Raw genomic sequence first — 24,605 nt, forward strand, 5'->3', positions numbered from 1 at the left:
TTGGACTAATTTATAATTACATGTATAAATTTGATAAATGAAAGGTGAAGATAACGAACAGGGATCAATCTCATAACTCCTATAAGCAATACAAAATAGATAGTTGGGCAAACACCGACCCCTGGATACACCAGAGGTGGGATCAGGTGCCTAGGAGGAGTAAGCATCCCTTGTCGATAAATGTAATTACTACCCGTAGTTCATCAACTAAGTGACTCTGATAAAGTAAATACAGTGTGTTTATGAAGTACCTCTGACAAAGGAAATAATTTTCTATACTACCGGTATAGTGCCTCTGACAAAGGAAATAATTTTCTATACTACCGGTATAGTGCCTCTGACAAAGGAAATAATTTACTATACTACCGATATAGTGCCTCTGACAAAGGAAATAATTTTCTATACTACCGGTATAGTGCCTCTGACAAAGGAAATAAATTTCTATACTACCGGTATAGTACCTCTGAAAAAGGAGATAAATTTCTATACTACCGGTATAGTGCCTCTGAAAAAGGAAATTTTATATACTACCGGTATAGTGACTCTGATAAAGTAGTTATATTCATATACTATGTACAGTAAATCTTATATTCGTATGCTAAGCAACTCTTATGAATTAAATATAGTTTATGTGCTAAGTAACTCCCCGCATGCGGAAGGTCGGGGTTCAAATCCCGGCCGCGACAGATCTAAGTCGTTACAACAGGTAGTGACAGCTCCATCGCCAAACCCTCGGTATCAGGTGTGAATGTTACGGGTAGTCGGAGATGACCCTAAAAACGGATATTACGTGTCACACTCTCTTCTCAATGGCCGTAAGCGCCGAGCATAGGCCTAAATTTGAAGCCCATCACCGGTATTGGTGACGTCTCCATATGAGTGAAAAATTCTCAAGAGGGACGTTAAACAAGGTACAATCAATTTCAACTAATTCGATACTCAAGAGCTTGATCTGCGTGTGATCAGTTGGCTACTGACAAAAACGTTGATCTTACAAGGGTTTCAACAGTCTAGTTTTCATTTCAGTCTCGTTTGCATTTCGCAAATGCTATGGTCGTTATAATATCTAGTTTGCCAAGACAACCTATCATTGGGTCAAATGCTGTCTGACGTGTTTCATACCGATTGTTAGGCCGTTCTTGGCACACTGTTTTTGACTACGTATCACTTCGTTTACCTGATCAAGACATATGGCTCACGGCTGGTGTGACCGGACTGCAGGGGATACTTACTCTTGCTAGGCATTTGATCCCACCACTGGTATATCCAGGGGTCCGTGTTTGCCCACCTCTTTATTTTGTATTCCTTATAGGAGTTATGAGATCGATCACTGTTAGTTATCTTCACCTTTCATATAGTAGATCTGATAAAGTACAAATAAGTTTATTTACACAAGTAACTCTAAGTACATCTATTATGATGCATCGTTGTAATTTATTTCTAAGGACCTATATAGTAAGGAGTTACTTGCTTAGGTTGTAACGGATGTGATATTGTGTTATATTCTAGTTCTAAAATATTTTAATTAACGAGTTTGAAATGCACGAAATGAAAAAAGAAGAAAATTCACATAAACTTTACGATGTAGCGTTGGAAATATCGTTAAACGTTGAATATAAAATTGATAATAGACAGTAAGCGGGAAAATACAAATTTATGTAGTTAGGTACAGAATGTATCTATGAAATCAGAATATAAACAATATTCATCAAAGTGTTTGTTCATCGTCGCTTGTCACGTTTTTGGGATCTGCTCTCCTCCTCACATAATGGCTAATACAACATGTAGGTGTTTAAGATCCGCTCCTGTCACACACGTGACCAATGAAGACGGTGTCTCGCTGAGTTGTGTTTAATAAGCATGCAATGCAACTGTGTTTTGAACTTGCAGACTTTAAATAAGAAATATGTCGAGAAGGGAATCCTAATTTTTGGGAAGAAATGAAACCTGTCAGAAATTCAGAATGAATCTAAGACTCGGGCTGACAAACCTACGAGAAGATACTTCCGGTAAATCGACTGTTAGTCTCCATGTAGATTGTCAGAAACATTGTTCTTCGTTCATCATTTACAGTCATTTGTGCCTGTCTTGCTGTGCGCAAACACAACTTCGCCATGGAAGATTAATCGAAATGAAGTTTTATCACAGGGTTCTTGAAAAGCTCCACATATTTTTATGTGACGGTTATGCAGTTAGATTAATTTCCAGAGCTCGAGAGATATAATTATCAACATTAGATTGTTACTATATTGATTTTGGTTTGAGAAATGCCGTATCACGGTGAGACTTTTTCTTGCGTTTCGTTTAATGGACGCTTGACCTTTCACACTTTAGGTTGGTGTGGGAAGATTTTCTGGTGTTTAGACCCCCCTGTCTGGTCCTTTCTAATCTGATGCTTTTATGTACTCTTTTATACTGGAGTGTAAACGGCAACTGTTGAAAGGAAAAAAACTGTAAACTCACTTACAATCCCATAGTATTGCATTGTGTCCCATTCGAGAATTTCCCACTCATAGAAAGAAGTATATGCAGGGTGCTCCGGGCCTCTTTATCGTACCAACCCCTACCAGAGCACGGGATTTACGTTTGTACTCATATACTATGTTTAGCACCAGGAAATAAAACAAGTATTCATCTCTTTGACCACACAATAAAACCAATTCTATTATATAAATCAGATATATGGGGTGGATACTTCATGGAATAACTTAAAAACTTACTGGTAAAAAGTTTTAGAATATGTTAAAATTGGACATCAATTCATTTAAGAAAATTGTAAAGAAAACTACTCTGATAAATACGCTGAAACCGGGTACAACTATGTGCATATTTCAATCTTAAGGAGCAACGTTGGTTTTGTTATCTTAATGAAATATTTAAAAAAAATTGATATTAGAAGATCTATTTGTGAATTACGTATATCTGCTGATGAATTAATGATAGATGTTGGTAGATATTCTGATATAACTAGGAATAAATTAACGAACCGGTAACGAAACTACGGTTCGTTAGGAGATACGATTCATTTTTTGATTAAATGTGAAAAGTTTGTTGATGAACGAAAACCTGTCTGTGATGTTATAGGGGAAAAACAGTACAGAATGATAGACAGAAATGCATATACACATTGTGTCCTGAAGAGCCATCTATTTTAAAAATATAACTGGGAAATTTATTTTGAACAATGTTTGCAATTAACAATAATGACACTGTATTTAACTACATTTATGTGTTATGTAATCGCTTCGTTTTCTATGCTGATACATATATACATTTGTATGTATTTCCATGCCCCTTCAGTGCCCTTGATTGGAAATAATATGTTCTATACTAGTATCCGAAAGTCTCGTGACTTCCGGAAGTTTGGCGAATTAAAAGTCACAGTTTGTTTAATAAAAACAATAATAGCCATTGTAGTTTCTGGTATTTTTTAAATATTGATTGATTGCATCTTGTTTAACGTCCCTCTCAAGAATTTTTTACTCATATGGAGATGTCACCAAGACCGGTGAAGGGCTTCAAATTTAGGCCTATGCTCGGCCCTTACGACCATTGAACAGTGAGGGTTCTTTAACGTGCCACACCTACTGTGACACGGGACATCTGTTGTTAAGGTCATCTCCGAGGATCTATGACATTCACAACTGATGCAGAGCGTTTGGCGATGGAACTGTGACTACCTGATTTAACGACTTCGTTGTTGCGGCCGGGGTTCGAACCTCGACCTTCCGCATGGAGGGCGATTTTAAATATTGAGCTGCTCGCTCAATAAATCTGGACACGGGTCTAATGATGACAACGTTAGCTGGTGACTGATGCTGGAACATTTTAGTTCGAGTTCGCTGAACCATATGGATTGAGTGGTCGTGGAATTTTATTCCACGATGTGTCAAAACATATTTGATTATATCCAAGGTTCTTATTACCAGTATCTCTAGTCATAAAGACCGCGAATTATAGACAATTTCATCTATTCATTGTAACACCAATATTGGACTATTCTCAATTCAGCAGGCCTGGCGCTTTAGATCGGCGATTAAGGCTTGCCCGCGCTTGTTTTTCACAAGTATTTTCTACATCTTCTGCGGTTAACAAGTCTACTTAATGAGCTGGATGGACCAACAGCGCCAATCAATACACGGAGCTGATCAAATAATATACACCAATGATAAAGATTCCAGGGATGTCCAACCCCGCTGAAGTGAATCCATCTCCCCTTATTGGCCGCAAGGTGCCCGTTTCATAACGTGTCGGTGAATTTTAATAAGAACGCTGGCTATGATAATGAAGAAAAAGAACAATAAAAATGCCTTCCATCACATTCGATCATGATGAAGGAGATGTAACGTGACGAAGTAAGCAGACAGAAACACATAATAAACCCCTTTCAGATTGACAAAATGATCAACGTCGGAGGACGATGTGTTAAATTGTTTTGTTTTGTCACACAGCATCACGCCTGCAATAACTGTTAGGAAATGGCATCCCTGGTATCCAGCATACGCACTATTTACTTTTTTACAAAAAGTAAGACGATTCTAATCGCCACAACAAAATATGCCGTCTATTTGAAATCGGTATAATCATCAATGTGTTGTCAACATAGCAATCATAATAATGATATAATTATCTCTATGAATTCATAAATGTAGTTTATGTTCAATTTTCTCAGATACGCTGTACTTTCCCTACCCTGTGTTCTCATGAGCCAAAGACTCCAAATTGTTAAATCATTTATTTTATTGAACTCCATGATAGGTAGTATGAATTTAGATTTGTTCAACTAATGAGTTATCTTATGTCTGATCTGAAAAAGAGAACGTATTTAGTGTGCCATCATATTTTGTATTTCTCAAGGAAAAACCATAACGTTATTTGTTTTACTTGATGATCGTAATATTCAGACCTCCCATACATCAAATAACACTTTGCGAGACAGGGTCTGCCATTTTCATTTGAGAATGTTGGAAGTGGGACAAACCTTCGTCCTGTGAAAGTTGCAGATTCACGCGGTATGAAACATCGATTTTATGACACGAATTTGGCATATGGTAGACTTGATTAAATGACAAATCAACTTCTGTGATCTTCTATACCAAGCGCATTGATTGGAGTGTTTTGACGGGCTATTAAGACGGCGAGAGCGAAAAGTCCTCGAGTCCTGGTTCTATATGGATATGAAGATCACAACGCAGTTACTGCTTACTAACTAAAAGAGTTTACTTAGCTGGCAGTCATATACTCAACAACCGATACAAGTATATCATGATGAAAGATAATACATCCATTTCAGAAATCATTTTATATGCCCACGTGACCACATACATGTAGACAGTAGATAATTTCTCCATGCTGCAAGATTCTTAGACCACAATTAAGTCAGTAATTGTGTTTTAGTCGACAAATGGTGTCCCATTCGTGTTCCAATGGGTTTTTTTTTTTATTTGCTTGATTTTCAGGCAATTTTTATCCACTCGGGATAGAAGAGCAATAGAAGGATTTACCAGGTCACTGAGAGAAAGCATACGATATATCTGATATGTTCAACTATGGTGGAGAAAGAGCGCAACAATTCCTAAATTTAATAAACCGTCGTTTGATGTGTTGGATTATGTTGTTGGTCTATAAATATACATGCACGGCTGTGTATATTAATAGAAGACCAAAGTCGATTGTTGTTATAATGATTTCCTGCTCTTTTCACGTGCATCATGTTATATATATATACCAAAACGATTGTATCTATGTCCCCCAGTCTCTTTCAAATAATTTGAAGGCATATTGAGGATTTTTTGGTTCACTGGAGTTTGATTTACTTAGTGTAAATGCTCGTTGTTTTTTTTATTTAGTCGACGTTCAATAGTCGCACATATAATAAATCAATTTTAAACAATGGGAATTGGAACAGGAAATTGCAGTCTACCTTAAGCACCAAATAATTTCTACATAGTATGAACAAAACTAATTATAAAATACATTGAATATACAAGCAACAAAACCGCATCAGAACAACCCAGAATGTATAGATTACTAGTACCCCCCAATGTCTGAATGTTCAACAACCAGACATAACCATAGACAGGACACACACATTATTTCTGACAAACTGTGGGGTTTCATGTCAATAATATAAGATTTACTACGGTCCATAGATGGCTGTAAAGTTTTGTTGGGTTTTTCTTTGCGTAGCCATTCATGAATATTTAACCCCTGCCATTGTTTTATACGCAACTTCAACAACAGACCTACTATATTTATTTTATTAGGCCAAGGGAAAATTCATTTCTTGGATCTAAGTCTCCTTCTCGGTGTTCAACAAAAGTCAATAACGGATAACTCTTACCGTACCAAACCTCTCAGGGGAAATTCTACATGGTTATCCCGGGGTTTTTTAAAACGGAGCAATGCTAAATAATTCACAGCTCCCATCTACACTATTTTGACTGTTCGGATACTCTTGCCTCGATTGTAACCAGATAAGGTTGGGTGAAATGGCAAATGCGTTGAGCAACTGGCTCAATTTAAAGAGGGATGAATTTAAAAAAAAAGGTAAGTTCGGCTAGGAACGCTTAATTTAATATATCAAGCGATGTTGATTTTTAAGTGGAGATATTATGAGACTAGTACTACTTGTATATTTAAAATGGAAGTTAATGGAAACTTTAATGCTATGTTTGCCAATCGCTTCGTTCGTTGAGGATTTTTTTTCCCGCGATTTGACGTTTCACTCTGGTGAATTCGTGATGGCACGCGACACGGCTGTGAGCATGATCACTTCCCATTAATAATTCCTGCATTTGATGAGGGTTAATCTACTTTAAAGGATTTTCAAAGCTGTCATAAATATCTTTGACATGATTAAATGTAAAGACGAGCTTTTTTAGTGACGAAAAAAAAACCCAAGTCTCTTCAATGACCATATTGACCGGGGTTTTTTTAAAGCGATAATTAAAAACTTAAAACCATATTCCATTTTTTAGTATTTTTTAAATTTTATTTCTTTGCAACAGCTGGTAATGAGGAAAATCATTGTTGATTTAAAACTTACTTATGTAGGAATTATAGTGTCTTAGATCTTCAGAAAAGGAATTGTTGATACATTTGTATAACATTTGTAATCGATCATTCTTTTTATACCACAAAACAGTGTGGTCAAAGTCAAAATCAAACCGTTGAAAATGTCATGAAAACGCCATAAAGCTGAAATATACCTTCACCAACCATAAATAAAAGCAAGTCCCTTGGATGTGCTTTTTTATGCTTATATAACTGTTGTTAAGTAAATATAATGGAGAGAGAAATATTGGACATGACAAATGCTTTCTCCTTAAATCTGTGACCTACATGCAACCAAAGACTACTATTTTTCTTCACATATAAATTTATGATATATGTAAGAAAGGTTTAAAGAAATATGAAATGTCAAAAGTTTCCCTCATTAAATCCTTGTCCTAATCAATGACTACTATTTTTCTTTACATATAAATGCATGATATATAAGAAAGGTTTGAAGAAATGTACTTCATTAAGAAATACATCTTATGTCCTCGTGCAACACAGTGTCCTTGACCTTCAAGTGAATATCTTCCACAATGTATCGATAAAAAGTAGTAGTTATCTTTTTGCAACAGAAATTCCCAGGTCTTTGGGCCAATCTAACGAAACAGACAAATTAATCAATTTTAAACATTAACTTTAAAATACAAACATATATATTCTATATTGGTGACAATTTTTATAAATTCAAAATTTTCGGCAATCTGTGTTGACATCAGAATTGTTGTCATTTTCGATATATTACAGTGGAAATTCGAACAGATTTATATAGTGTACAAGAATATTCCCATTTTATTTTTGTAAATCACATGTTAAGTCCTATGGTATGTAATTTATCTCTAAAGGGAGCTTGGACAGAATCCAGGGAATGATTTAAAATGGTGTCATCATTTACAGTCCATTAATAATTAAAGGTGGTAGGAGGATTAATTCGCCATTATTTTTAATCGATGAAGAAAGAAAAAAAATCAGTGTTTTGTTACATTGTAGCTCTCCTGAACCCCGAAGGCTCAATTGAACTTTTCTGGATGGTCACGTTTTGTCCGGTGTCGCATGATTTACGTTCCTGGTAATTTAGCGTTTCGGCCGAAACGCTAAATACCTATAATTTCCGTTCCGGACTATAATTTCCGTTCCGGTCCGCGTAAGTTTGTTCCGGCCATACTTTTGGTTCCGGGCACACAGTTATCCTTTAAAAGTATTGAAATATGAAATGTTTACGAATATTTCTAATGGATTTTGTCGTTTTTCATCGGGTTATACAGTAAGATAGGGGCCTGTAGTTAGAACCCGGTTTATATGTTTATTTCTGTGGTGGGTTTTTTCCCCAAGACCAAAAATGTACGGCAGAAAATAACAATAGAAACTTGATATAAGAATGTGACTTTCTCCGAAAAATTGTTCTCTCCCCTACATGTAGGGCTTTGCTTTCTTCTCAATTGATCCTTTCGAACCTGTAATCACCATTACCTATTGAAAGTGGACGCTGGTGAAATCAACCCAAAGAAACAAGACTTTATAAAAAAAAAAATGCGATAAGTGAAATTAATGATGAATTTCACTAAATTTTTAAAAATCTGATGAAACAAATTGCAAGTCTCTGATGGATGTAAGGAAAAAAATGTTTATCACCAAAACAAATACCATTAGGCTTTTGAAAATATTATCACATTTAAAGTTTAATATTACGAATTAAAACAAGCAATGTTCTCAACGAAAATTGTGTTCCTTTAAAAGAAATATTAATAAGACGTGTTTCCCAACATAATACACTATAGTATTGCAATTATATGTAGTCAATCTTCATATTCACTCATGCTTTAAAACACTTAACAAATTGTTGCCATCACTTTTCTTTGAAATTATACAATTGTGATGAGATAATTAAAGAAAATTCAGTTCAGTTCAATAAATAGGTGAATATATTAGTAAGCCCCAAGTAATTTAAAGTAAGTGCCAACTACATATATGTATAATTGTTCTCCAAACAAGTTTTACATCTACACGTACCGTCCTAATGAAGGGGAAAGGTGTGAAACTGGGATACACCTACAAGTACCGTCCTAATGATGGGAAAGGTGTGAAACTGGGATAGATCTACACGTACCGCTCTAATGATGGAAAAGGTGTGAAACTGGATACACTTACACGAACGGTCCTAATGATGGGAAAGGTGTGAAAGTGGGATACATCTACACGTACCGTCCTAATGATGGGAAAGGTGTGAAACTTGGATACATCTACCCGTGCCGTCCTAATGATGGGAAAGGTGTGAAACTGGGATAGATCTACACGTACCGTCCTAATGATGGGAAAGGTGTGAAACTGGGATAGATCTACACGTACCGCTCTAATGATGGAAAAGGTGTGAAACTGGATACACTTACACGAACGGTCCTAATGATGGGAAAGGTGTGAAACTGGGATACATCTACACGTACCGTCCTAATGATGGGAAAGGTGTGAAACTTGGATACATCTACCCGTGCCGTCCTAATGACGGGGAAAGGTGTGAAACTGAGATACATCTACACGTACCATGATGGGAAAGGTGTGAAACTTGGATACATCTACCCGTGCCGTCCTAATGATGGGAAAAGTGTGAAAGTGGGATACATCTACCCGTACCGTCCTAATGAAGGGGAAAGGTGTGAAAGTGGGATACATCTACCCGTACCGTCCTAATGAAGGGGAAAAGTGTGAAACTGGGATACATCTACCCGTACCGTCCTAATGAAGGGGAAAAGTGTGAAACTGGGATACATCTACACGTACCATGATGGGAAAGGTGTGAAACTGGGATACATCTACACGTACCGTCCTAATGAAGGGGAAAGGTGTGAAAGTGGGATACATCTACCCGTACCGTCCTAATGAAGGGGAAAAGTGTGAAACTGGGATACATCTACCCGTACCGTCCTAATGAAGGGGAAAAGTGTGAAACTGGGATACATCTACACGTACCGTCCTAATGAAGGGGAAAGGTGTGAAACTGGGATACATCTACACGTACCGTCCTAATGATGGGAAAGGTGTAAAACTGGGATACATCTACCCGTACCGTCCTAATGATGGGAAAGGTGTAAAACTGGGATACATCTACCCGTACCGTCCTAATGAAGGGGAAAAGTGTGAAACTGGGATACATCTACCCGTACCGTCCTAATGATGGGAAAGGTGTAAAACTGGGATACATCTACCCGTACCGTCCTAATGAAGGGGAAAAGTGTGAAACTGGGATACATCTACCCGTACCGTCCTAATGAAGGGGAAAGGTGTGAAACTGGGATACATCTACACGTACCGTCCTAATGATGGGAAAGGTGTGAAACTGGGATACATCTACATGTAAGTACCTAACAGCAGTCACATACCACAGGAAACTGTTATCAAAACTTTTAGAACTGTGTATTCTTCCTGTACACCATAGCATATTTAGTAGATACCAGTCCACAGAAAATCATCGTCAAAACACTAGGTGCTAGATCTTAAGAACTGTGTATATAATAAAAATACTGCCTCGTCATACATAGGAACGACATTTCCCCGACGTCAGATAGGTGGTGCCACCTTTCATCATTTGAGGTAAAATGAAGAAAGACAACTTCGCTGTTCACAGATTGAAACCTTGGCCGGAACGAAAATTACAGTGAAACACGGAACCCAAATTATGATTTTAAGGTTCCGGCCGAAACGCGAAATAGCCGGAACGTAAATTATGCGACACCGACGTCGGTCTGTCTGGTGTAAACTTTACTCAAAAGATAATTGGGTTATGGAGGATTGCTGTAATTTCGACTCGGCTGGATATTTGGACTGACGCCTTCGCCGAATCTCGGAGCAGTCCAACATAATTCATGTTTGGAAAATATTCAACTTTGGTCGGTTCTAGCAATTAATGCGTACATAGGTGATACTGCTTTTCGCTTCAAATAAGTGATTTGACTGTTAATCTACATGTAACCCTTTATCACTATTAATTTTACTTTGATTAACTTGTAGGTATGAAAATCCCAAAATAAAAACAGTCACAAAATTTTCCGTTCAAATGGACTTGCATGAAGGAACTGTTTATCTCCTGACATTGAAGAGTTCTTATAGTCTGTTTTTCTTTATTAGTGATATACAGTAGGTATGGGTAGTTACTACATATCACCAAGTTAATGAAAGACTACAGGAACTCTTCAATATCAGGAGATAAACAATTCCTCCATGGGAGTCCTTATTGAACGGACAATTTAGTGAATTTTTATTTTGCGATTTTCATACTTAGTCGGTAAACAGTGCCAAATTAATAGTAATACAGAGTTAGTTTAACGATCAAATTACTTGTTTGAAGTGAACAGCAGTGTCACCTAAGTGCACATTAATTGCTAGAACCGACCGAAGTTGAATGTTTTCCAAACATGAATTATGAAGGACTGCTCCGAGATTCGGTGAAGGCGTCAGCCCAAATATCCAGCGGAGCCGAATCTCATTCGAGATTAGGTTTGCAGTTGCTCAAATGAAGTTTTAAGTAAAACTTTAAATCCTTATTGGATCTACCCAAACCCTGGGGCTTTTTTATTACATCGCCCTATTTCTTAATGACCTGTACGACCCTTCATTTGAATAACGGTTGTTTCGACAAGTTCAGTCACATAGGCAAAATCCTGATGTATACATTCGCTCAATATTATTTCCCCAAATATTGCCGTGATCCTAATTGGGTAAATTTGAAACTGTGTGAATTTAAGTTAAGACATTGACGAAGCCAATACGACTTTGGAAGAAATTAAACTGGGGACGAAGTAGTGTTTCGATGCGTCGAATCGAAAATAGCGAAGGGTGAAACTTTAACGATGCAGTATATAAAGGAATTACTGGTCTCTCAAACCTTCGCCATCTCCTTCCATTCCATGATCAGGTATCAGAAGAAAATGAAGGAAACAGGGGCATTACCTATTGTCGCCAGTTTTGTTTTGTGAAATTTCATATGCGTGGAAACATTTTACAAATAAAATTATGTAAAATGTTTATTTAACATAAGAATTGCAGCAATATTGACTAGATGAATAATAAGGTATTTGATGTAATTTTTTTTTTTTTTTATTTTTTTTTTACATGATTTTAGTTTGTATCACAATCCTACTAAGTATCCTTGGTATTTCAAACGGCTAGCAGAAAAATGTTAACGAGTATTCTAAATCCATTTAACTCAGCGTTCTAAATCTATCTAATGCTATGCTGTTGACGCAGCGTTCTAAATATATCTAATGTTGTGCTGTTGACAAAGCGTTCTAAATCTATCTAATGCTGTACTGTTGACACAGCGTTCTAAATCTATCTAATGCTGTGCTTTTGACACAGTGATCTAAATATATTTAATGTTGTGCTGTTGACACATTGTTCTAAACCTATCTAATGTGCTTCTGACACATTGTTCTAAACCTATCTCTTGCTGTGATGTTGACAGTGCTCTAAATATACCTTATGCTGTGCTGATGACATAGTATTCTAAATCTGTCTAATATTGTGATGATGACACGGTGCTTTAAATCTATCTAATGTTGGGTTGTTGATACAGTACTCTAAATCTATATAATGTTGTGTTGTTGACACAGTGCTATAAACAGTGTTCTAAATCTATCTAATGTTGGGTTGTTGATACAGTACTCTAAATCTATATAATGTTGTGTTGTTGACACAGTGCTATAAACAGTGTTCTAAATCTATATAATGTTGTGTTGTTGACACAGTGCTCTAAATCTATATAATGTTGTGTTGTTGACACAGTGCTATAAACAGTGTTCTAAATCTATCTAATGTTGGGTTGTTGATACAGTACTCTAAATCTATATAATGTTGTGAAGTTGACACAGTGCTATAAACAGTGTTCTAAATCTATATAATGTTGTGTTGTTGACACAGTGCTCTAAATCTATATAATGTTGTGTTGTTGACACAGTGCTATAAACAGTGTTCTAAATCTATCTAATGTTGGGTTGTTGATACAGTACTCTAAATCTATATAATGTTGTGTTGTTGACACAGTGCTATAAACAGTGTTCTAAATCTATCTAATGTTGGGTTGTTGATACAGTACTCTAAATCTATATAATGTTGTGTTGTTGACACAGTGCTATAAACAGTGTTCTAAATCTATATAATGTTGTGTTGTTGACACAGTGCTCTAAATCTATATAATGTTGTGTTGTTGACACAGTGCTATAAGCTGTGTTCTAAATCTATCTAATGTGCTGATGGAATATTAATCTAAATCTATCTGATGCTGTAGTGTTGACACAGCGTTCTAAATCTATCTGATGCTGTAGTGTTGACACAGCGTTCTAAATCTATCTAATGTTGTGTTCTAAATCTATATTATGTTATGCTGTTGACACAGTATTCTAAATTCATCTAATGTTTTGCTGTAGACACAGTATTCTAAATTCATCTAATGTTTTGCTGTAGACAGGGTGCTTTAAATATCTATCTAATGCTGTGCTGTTGGCAGGGTACTCTACTTCTATCTAATGATGTGTTATTGGCACGGTACTCTAAATCTATCTAATGTTGGGCTGTTGGCACGGTACTCTAAATCTATCTAATGTTGTGCTGTTGACACGGTACTCTACTTCTATTTAATGATGTGTTATTGGCACGGTACTCTAAACCTATCTAATGTTGGGCTGTTGGCACGGTACTCTAAATCTATCTAATGTTGTGCTGTTGACACGGTACTCTACTTCTATTTAATGATGTGTTATTGGCACGGTACTCTAAACCTATCTAATGTTGTGCTGTTGACACGGTACTCTACTTCTATCTAATGATGTGTTATTGGCACGGTATTCTAAATTCATCTAATGTTGTGCTGTTGACACGGTATTCTAAATTCATCTAATGTTGTGCTGTTGACACAGTATTCTAAATTCATCTAATGTTTTGCTGAAGACAGGGTGCTTTAAATCTATCTAATGTTGTGCTGTTGGCACGGTACTCTACTTCTATCTAATGATGTGTTATTGTCACTGTACTCTAAACCTATCTAATGTTGGGCTGTTAAAATAGTGTTCTAAATCTATCTAATGTTGTGCTGTTGACACAGTGCTCTAAATCTATCTAATGTTGTGCTGTTGACACAATACTATAAATATATTTAATGTTGTGCTGTTAGCATAGTGTTCTAAATCTATATAATGTTGGGCTGTTGGCACAATTTCTAAATTTATCTAATGTGCTGTTGACACAATACTATAAATATATTAAATGTTGGGCTGTTGGCACAGCATTCTAAATCTATCTAATGTTGTGCTTGACACAATACTCTAAATCTATCTAATGTTGTGCTGTTGACGCAGTGTTCTAAATCTATCTAATTTTTCCTTTGAAAAGTACTCTAAATCCTGAGTAGATGCTGTGATGATATCTGGCTCAACAGTAGTATATCCTATTATAGTACAATCTTATTCAACAGAAGAATATCCTGTGATAATACTATCTGGTTCAACATGAGTAGATCCTGTGATGATAGTGTCTTGTTGAACAGTAGCATATCCTTTGATAATAATGTCTGGTTCAACAGTGGTAGAGCCTGTGATAATATTAACACTCAACAATTGTAAATCCTATATCCTGTGATAATACTATCTAGTTCATCAACACTCAACAATTGTAAATCCTATATCCTGTGATAATACTATCTAGTTCATCAACACTCAACAATTGTAAATCCTATATCCTGTGATAATACTATCTAGTTCATCAACACTCAACAATTGTAAATCCTATATCCTGTGATAATACTATCTAGTTCATCAACACTCAACAATTGTAAATCCTATATCCTGTGATAATACTATCTAGTTCATCAACACTCAACAATTGTAAATCCTATATCCTGTGATAATACTATCTAGTTCATCAACACTCAACAATTGTAAATCCTATATCCTGTGATAATACTATCTAGTTCATCAACACTCAACAATTGTAAATCCTATATCCTATGATAATACTATCTAATTCATCAACACTCAACAATTGTAAATCCTATATCCTGTGATAATACTATCTAGTATCTAGTTCTTCAGTGGTCAGTCCTTTGATAATATCATCTGGTTCAACAGTAGTAGATCTTGTAGTATTTTCTGGTTCAAAAGTAGTATATCCTATGATAATATCATTGGGTTCAAAAGTAGTAGATCGTATGAAACGTACAAACGTGTTATATGCTGCATTATTGATATTTTAAACAAAGAATTCATATTTTCATTCAAAATATCATCGTAAACATGTATATGTTATGTAATAGTCTTTCCTTCATTACAAAATTTCATGAAATGACTGTAGCTATGTCTTAAGAAGAAAAACCGAAACATCATTATGAACTGCACACTTGACAACCCTTTTCATCTTCATCTCTTCACGTTCATTTTATTCACTGTCTAACTTTGCTTTGTTTTATTTTGTCTCTACAATGGATCAACAGTCGGTGAGAGTATTTTGTATTTTGAGCAATATTTACATTATATATGTTTGTGCATAGCCTTATATCGAGGAAATATATTTAACCGAGTGTATAATTTATTAATTTTCTGATATATTGCATGCAATTGTAGGAATAGATATATACGCATGTTGCTTTCGAAATATATTAGCTCAATAGATGTGTGAAGCTGCCTTTTTTGTTGTGGCAAAAGAACGATAACTCATTGGAGACGATCGCAGATTTCGTTGTGAGATTAAAAAGGGGAAATACATATTTTCATAGGAGAAACAAGAAAGCTGTTGTATAGAATAACTATTTAACACAGTCGACAGTTACTCCCCGTGCAGAAATTTACTCACCATGCTATTGCGCGTGTAGTTAATTTGATATTACATGGCTGCTGTTAAGCACAAAAATAATGTCATTCACACCGTCAACAGTTGATATCATTTCCTGTGTTCAATACCTATATAGTTAAGAAATAGACTCTGGGCTGGTCCTCAAAGAGGCCCAGATCTATAAAAAAAAAATCGGGAGTTTGGAATATAAATCAAAAGATGCAGTTTTATATAGATTATACCAGAAACTATAATAGTTGTTTCTGCAAAATTTATACATTTAACTAAAGTCCATTTCCTCATATGTACAATTTTACAAAAGTTGACTCTTATTGATTGTGTTATAGCATATTACCGGTATATATAGGAAAACAGCTGGTTTTATGTAATGGAAATCATTCAATTAAACTAGAGAAATGTCCAATTTCCGGAACTATTCATTGATTTTTATTAGGAGTTTTTGGGAAAAGCCTAAAGAGCAATATTGCAATTTTGTAGAGATCTTATGAGTTGGGGTTTTTTTTTTTGGTTTTTTTTTTTTTTTTTTTTGGCTTTAAAGAACAGCTGCGTTTTTGCGTTTTGCATCTTTTAATAAGTGGATATTTTTTATGTGCCATCCAATCCAGTGAACTATCGTGAGCTTTTCTAACCAGTTTTCCGCCTTTTTATCAGGTGTAAACGTATAACATGTGTGCTCCATCGTCAGACTGAGCAAATGCATGGCATCTTGTGCTTTTTACCTCACATGAGCTTTTCTGATCGCCTGTTGTCCGTCGTCTGTCCGTCTGTCTGTAAACTTTTTACATTTTCGATTTCTCCAGAACCACTGCGCCAATTTCAACCAAACTTGGCCAAAAGCATTCTTGGGTGAAGGGCTTTCAAGATTGTTCAAATGAAAGGCCATGTCCTTTTCAAATGGGGAGATAATTACAAAAATGCAAAAATAGGGTGAGGTCATTTAAAAATCTTCTTCTCAAGAACCACTGGGCCAGAAAAGCTGAAATTTACATGAAAGCTTCCTGACATAGTGCAAATTCAAGTTTGTTAAAATCATGGCCCCCGGGGGTTGGATGGGGCCACAATAGGGGATCAAAGTTTTACATACAAATATATAGGGAAAATCTTTAAAAATCTTCTTGTCAAGAACCACTGAGCCATAAAAGCTGATATTTACATGTAAGCTTCCTGACATAGTGCAGTTTCAAGTTTGTTAAAATCCTGGCCCCCAGGGGTAAGATGAGGTGACAATAGGGGTTCAATTTTTGCATACAAGTATATAGGGAAAATCATTAAAAATCTTCTGAAAAATCATTGGGCCAGAAAAGTTTACATTCACATGAAAGCTTCCAGACATAGTCCAGATTCAATTTTGACAAAAATCATGGCCCCCTGTAGTAGGTTGGGGCCACAATAGGGATCAAAGTTTTACATGCGAATATATAGGAAAAATCTTTAAATATGAGACAAGGTGAGCGATGTGGCCCATGGGCCTCTTGTTTATTTTATATATATGTAATTGTTGGTAGCTTATAAGCCCTCGTTCAAAATATTGTATTGAGACCCAGAGAGTGGCAAAGTTGATTATAAATCAAACCAGATTGAAATTTTTTTGTGAGTAAATGCTACTTATCTGGTTTGGATTTCTACAAACCCTTACATTCCAACCTTTCAGTTGGATATGGGGTATTTTATATACATATGATAACTAAACATCTACGTGGCAAGAACTCATAAAGGAAAACGAAAGGAGGATAGGGCAGCAAGAGAATAAAATGGAAACCCAATACTCTTATTTTAGACTAGGAATAAAAGGGAGAAGACTGTCTCACATAATGGCAGCCATTATATTTACTCCATTATTTAAAATTAGCTACACAACATACATCATAACAATATTAATACATTATAGCATCATATCATTATAAAGTTTTATTCTATTCTATAGCATCATATCATTATAAAGTTTTATTCTATTCTATTTTAAGTTGCTCAGATAACTTCCATTTTTCTAAAACGTTTTCAACATACAGGTAACTCTCGAATTATCGCCACTCAATTCATCGCCATTTTCGTTATAACGCCGCATTTTTCTAGGAACATTTTTCCTGTTACTTAAAACTCTCGTTAAAACTCCAAATTCGTTATCGCCATTTGCCGCAGTGTTTTCATTACAAAAGTCTATTTCAACGTGTTAATTATCTCGATAAACCGCCATGGGTGCACGTGGTCAGTGAAGCAGTAAATTGGTCATTATCAATCTCGGGCGTACACCTGGACAGAAGGATCCCAGTAATTGTTGTATTGAATAAACAAGAACAATACTCGAGATGAACAATACTCAAGTTGTTTATACTGTACATCAAAGAAACACTTTCGAATTTAGCTATGGCTTCGCCACGAAAGAGGGTCCTGTTAAATTTCGATGAGAAAAAGCAAATCATTACGTACCAAGGACATCATCAAAAATGTACCCATCAGGATATTGCAAATCATTTTTCTGTTTTATGGGAAAAGTCAATATAAAAAGAAGGACAGTGGGCAACATCTTAGCAGCAAAGGATCGCTCACTTACATAAGTATTGTAAATAGAGGAAAGATAACTTGCATATAAAAGAACAGTAACTCTATTTCTTCAAGATGGCAGTGATTCAATTCATCGCCAAATTCGTTATAATGCCATAATTTCATAAGAACAAAAGGTGGCGGTTTATCGAGAGTTGACTGTAGTTATTTCTCAGTGCTAATCTCTCAATTCTATATTGAAAACTCTGACAAAGTCAACGTAAAGCTATTCAACACTAGAGTTTTGTTCTGATATCGACAACGATTTGTATATAATTTATTATATTGCCATTTTCAATCTCTGCACAGCCATGAATATTTTCTTTTTTACTAATTACAACATCAAGAGAAAAAATGTTACGAATGCATTCATAAAATAGATGTTCAATACTTTCTCTTTGTTGACTACAGAATGTCTACAGATAATTGTGGATAGAGTAATATATTGATGCACCAGTTTAGATATATCAAGCGACTTAAGTAGGGCTCACGGCGGGTGTGGCTGGTCGACAGGGGATGCTTACTCCTCCTGGGCACCTGATCCCACCTCTGGTATATCCAGGGTCCGTGTTTGCCCAACTCTCTATTTTCTATTGCTTGTAGGAGTTATGAGATTAATCACTGTTAATTATCTTCACCTTTCACGTGTATTGATGTGACTAATAGTGGTGTACGATTGATTATAATGAGTGCATGGTCTTTCCACCTAGCCAATAGTCTATCCTTTACCAAACATGGGAAATGTATGTCACAAAACTATCAGGTTCAGACCATAGGACCACGGAAGTACGAAGTCAATGATGCCCGAAAAAGAGTAAAATACACTGTAGGTGTGGGTTTGAGGCTACAGATATGTGCTATAAGTAGAGGTGGTATATATGATATGAAAGTGAGGCTCCAGAGATATTATATAAGTAGAGGTGGTATATGTGATATGAAATCGAGGCTCCAGAGATGTAATATGAAAGTGAATCTGAACTTAGCTGCAAAACTCTAGCTCTCGGGGGGAAATCAACCCGTTATAAAAACCTCTGATTTACAGCGTCTCCGTATTTTGACACCTTTACATTTCAAGAATTCCTGGAATATTTTCCCATACCGCTTGTTTCAAGACATATCTACAATCATTTATTAACGTCTCATTCGAAATGAAAACAGCTTCATAAAAGTTCGCCTGTTGTTATGCCGGACACCTCGAATCTCGTTAATTTCCGTATTCATATGTTTCAATGATTTTCACTTTATATTATACTATTTAACACATTTTTGTTGATTTCCTAAACTAAATCAATTACAGTTCGGTTAAAAATCATTGTTTTAGGTTGATATTATATTAAATTCAATGTTCTCATAAAATACCAGAATTAATTGTAAATACTCTAGACCTTATATTCTATTTAGAAATAAATACATGTATATCTTTCTCATTTATATGTGTTCAAGATAATATGGAGATCAAAAGCTATTGTATGAAATAAAATAATGATTAGCTTTCGAATGTTTTTTTTTTCTAACCAATGGATCTGCAACTCTGTGGTTCCTGCCGGGTTTTTTTGTTTTTTTTGTTTTTTGGGGGTTTTTTTGTCTACAGAGAGCCACAGGTCTGTAGAAAGTCTTAACCTAGCTGTAAGTACTGGGACAAGGTAAATGCAATAACAAAATAGTGGGTTATACAAGGTCAAGAAAAGATTGATTACATAAACCAGGTTAGACTTTTCGGCGTATTTCTTTACAAAAACGATGTTACAAAGAGCACACACAATGTCAGGGTTACAGAACCAACATTACCCTAGCCTTTGCTCAGTGCTTCTCTTTCTCTCCATCTCAGTTTTTGGAGGTGAAGGAGGCAATACTGTGCAACAGAGAACCGTCTAAAGTTCACAGTGCATAAAATAAATGTTCCGGAGGACCTAGAACAGGCAATGCTCCTACAAATCCTCTGGGTGGAGAGAAAAATATTTTTTAGGGTCATGATCTCGTAATGAAGAAAGAATTCAGTACCAAGTTTTCTGAGTATGTCCTAACCTTTGGTCACGATCACTCGGCAAGGTCACAGGGTAAACGTTTTTCACGGACGTTATTTGTCTCTATAGGTTTTTGTTGAAAATTGTGAAATTACTTTTCTCTGAATATTGAGATCAAGTTAGAGGGATCGGTAACATATGGCATAGTGGATTTTTTCTGTCTTTTTAATGTCCCTGTAGAATTTTTTTTACTCATCGAGATTACATCAGCTGTAGGCGAAATGCCACAAATTTAGACCTATGTGTAGCGCTCAGGGCCAAAGTAGTTAGCGTTCTTTATCGTCCCGACTTCTGTGCACAGTAATGCGGAACCTTAATGACTCTCCCGGTAGACCCGTGACTCTCACTTTTGACTGTACTGAGCGTTTGGCGAAGGAACATTGGCCGCGGCACGAATAGGGCTCGAACTCACGACCTCCCGGCCACGATGCGAATCTCTAAACCCTGAGCCACCGCGACAAGGGTGTGTCTGTGATTCAACGTATGTGATACCATTTAATGAAAATCTAATATTCAACCAATATAATGTACCGGTATTATTTTTGCCATCAACATAAGCAATTGTGCAAAAACTAACTGAGAATCGGAAAAAGGCCAACAGGCGCATATTAATCCCTTTCCTTTGTAATATTTATATGTATCTTTGAATGCCTACGTCAGTGTTTTGATTTTTCATAAAGATGTTTCCTGATACTCAGGTGACCATTAACAAAAAGTGGGTAACATTATAAACTTATTGTTGATATGACATTAAGAGAAGAATATTTAAAGCATGATAAAAATGATGATTGATATACGATAGACATGTTTCGCTGTTAACCGACGAGAGCTAGCGTTGAAACACGCCGTGTTAATCTGTTACCCATCCCTTTCGATCGATTAGCGGAGACTTCAACTAATGGGTCTATTATGTGGTGCACAGCAAATTTGTAATAATTAGAGTACCAAATCGACTAGCAAAACGTCAGGAAATCCTCGGCCCTTTCCAGGAACGTCTTATATTTCATTAGCCGAGTATCAGGTTTTTGGAATATCGGTATCTGATTTTGTAACGCAGGAGTCACTGTAGTTCTGTTGTCAGCTATACTGAGTCCCGATAAATACCATTCACTGCATTGTAGATCGATTGAATCGTTAATTAGTTTGAATGTCAAAATAGTTTGATTTATAATCCCAAGATACTCTGAAATATTAATCTTGAAAATGAAACCAAATCATTTCCTCTGCAGCCATGCCATTGCATTAACAATATATTTGATACTAATGAGAATTGTTCATGTGACTTGTGTTGTATCATATCAAACAACAACGATTTCGCTTAACAGAAAACGTAACCTTGTATGCGATATCATGTCTACAGCAGCCATTCATTTGTTGATCAACATTCTAAAGTGAAGTTACCCAAGACCTTCCGGTAAGAATCGGACTTGTAGGATGATTTTGTGATTGCGGGCTAGACACTGATTTGACTGTAATTGTCAGCTGGTACTCAGCTTTAATGAGGACTTTCCTGCGGACGGATCGGTCCAAACAGAATGATAGCTGGTATTGATGTTCATCGGTGTCAGAGAACTTTGTTTTCCCCGTTCCTTAGTCTCTGTGGAAACGAACCGATCGATGCTATCCCTCTTTGTCAACGGAAACTATAGTGTTCCCAAAGGAGAATCCCAAGAAGCGACAGTCCTTCATTGGCGCTTCTTCTCTATGTATTGATCCCAGTTTCTTTCCATTTTCATATGTTGGCATTGCTTTCGTCAGTGATTGTGGTGACTTAATTCTTCCTTACAATCATTTTGATAGTGTTATCTTTTCTCTGTTGCTGTCCTCTAAATTACGCGCGGGAATACCTTTGCAGGCGTAAAACCTATCCTTAAACTAGTGACGCTGTTACTATGATGATAAGCAGAGTAGATTCTGTATGACTGTCAAAACAACTATTATTTAGACTTTACACATGCCTATTACAATATTGTAAGGAATTATTCCAGGGTGTATACTACAAAAACTAAACCCATTCCAAACCCACAAGATTATTCATAAAGCAGAGTCTAAGAAAGAGGAGCATTCAAAGGGGGGTATTTCTACCCTTAAAATATAATTGTCTGTCTTGTCCAAAATATCTTGTTATAAAAACGACCATTTCATGGGAAAGCGCCATGTAAGTTCCGTGCTATAACATCTGAAGTGTTTAACCCGGGAGTTTCCTTCCCGCCAAATCCTGACATTGCAATCTGACAGCTTGATGTATGAAAACATGGAACCAGGGACAAAAACGAGCTCGTGATGGCGCATCCTGAAAATCGAAATAACATAATTACCATTGTCAGCTTATGTTCTGACAGGAAACTATTTCCGTCGCTATTGTGGTATTCTTCCCCCTCTGCCATACTTCTATTCACATTCTTATAGCTCACAAATTCAGTGCTAGTAATTCTTTTTACATACCCTAACTGAGGTAGTTTTAGAGAGAGACAGAGCGTAGAACATATTGTTGAAAAATCACACACCAATTCTAAACTCCGTTCAACAGAAAATGCTGTTTTATGGTTTTCTTCTTTTTCTGAATTAATATATATATATATATATATATATATATATATATATATTATATATCGATATAGATATATATATGTATATTATAGCGGACACTTGCTAATTTCTAAAACGTGATTTACTGAATGTGAATGGCTTGTAGACTACGACTATCGATCTCCTGTTGTATTCACAGCTTGTACGCGAACACCCGTATTGGCGAGAGATTCACTTGTTACATGGGTTTAGCTGCTGTGATTTCAGTCGGAAAAAAGATCTTTGGTGTGTAATCGACTACTAACATTTTATAAACTAAGTTTCAATTCCTGCAGTAGGGATTTGTTTCTGCGTTGACTCCGGAATTCTCAGAAATCTGGCAATCAAATAGATAGAATGCGCAAGTGCGCTGGAAGACGAAGAATCCGTGGATAATTGTAGTATTTTTATTACTTCTACAGCAAAACATTTTCTAAACTTCCTACAAAAATGTAAGAAGTGATATTGCAGATCCTCCGTTGAGAATTGAACGATTACGAAGGGTTAATGAGATCTTCGATTACTGCAGTGTTACTGGTGTTAAAATGAAATAACTAAAACGCGACAACAGCGGCGAATTCGGTAAATGTCGAAAAGTTTGTGCCATCTGTTTTTTTACGGAGGATCTTTAACGATTTACCAGTTAACTCATAAGGAAGGATGATCGTATCTTATTTACGGAGACGGTTCTGATTTGGATTTAATATTAGCCGACATGGGAGCTATTTACGACAAAGTGTTGGATATGGGTAAATCTCTTCTACTTAACCATTTTTACTACAAAGGTTGCATTTTGATGTTGTTTTCTTCTTCTATTAGACATATCATTAATATTTATATTTCCATTTAATACTAAGAAGGAAGTACGATTTTAAAGGTGCATCTGAGTGACATATATCGATGAAAGAAAGATTTTTTTTTGAAATGGCGAAAGTTGAGGATTGCAATGCTTGTGTTGCCGTCAACATCTTCCGTAAAATTGGCTGCAAATATATAATCAATACGGCATTTTGATTTAATTTGACATCACTTAATTATCAAAATATCGAGGAACTGTCAATGTGCACCGTTGATGACACGTTATCTGTCGGCGATAACAGGTGACACAAAGGTATAGGAAACTAATGTCTCACGGCCACATCAGATGTACCAGATGACGTGGTTCATCGGTGTACGGACTGTTCTTCTACATAATTAACACAATTTACAGCAATATTCATCTCTTTTACAGTCCAACTATTTAAAGATGTGATATATAAACTATTATCTATCGGAGGTAACTACACAGGGTAAAACATCTCGTCCTTTTAAGCAAGTTGTTCATTCATTCAAACAATTGTACAAAATCAGTCAGTGCGAGGAGAATCAACGTGAAGTTTATTTTTTCTGTAATCTCCCTCCCTCGGTGTGCGTTTGTATGTGTGTGTAAATAAAATATCGACTTTGAAGTAAAATAATATTTGCGATATCAATTTTATAGACTGTGCATTGGGTGTTGTTTATTAGACATAATTGATTTCATCGTTTGTGTTTTCTCCTCTACCAGCTGTTCTATGTAATTCAAATAAGCAAGATAAAAAGATA

At 36.0% G+C, this 24,605-nt stretch overlaps 1 protein-coding gene across 12 annotated transcripts in view; it reads left to right on the forward strand.

Annotated features, from left to right (window-relative positions):
• Nucleotides 1-24,605, forward strand: part of LOC125657528 (Kv channel-interacting protein 4-like) — a 190,611-nt gene that overhangs the window by 149,146 nt on the left and 16,860 nt on the right. For 2 of the 12 annotated variants that reach the window (XM_056149408.1, XM_048888169.2), the window contains exon 1: nt 22,203-23,770. The exons of 9 other annotated variants lie outside the window; for them this stretch is intronic. In XM_056149408.1, coding sequence (XP_056005383.1) covers nt 23,737-23,770 — 34 coding nt within the window. In that variant the 5' untranslated portion in view covers nt 22,203-23,736. Of the gene's footprint in view, nt 1-22,202; nt 23,771-24,605 lie in introns of those variants that run through there. One more of the 12 variants, XM_056149405.1, reaches the window with a different exon arrangement.

Source organism: Ostrea edulis, chromosome 9, assembly GCF_947568905.1.
Source record: "Ostrea edulis chromosome 9, xbOstEdul1.1, whole genome shotgun sequence".
Lineage (NCBI taxonomy): Eukaryota > Metazoa > Mollusca > Bivalvia > Ostreida > Ostreidae > Ostrea > Ostrea edulis.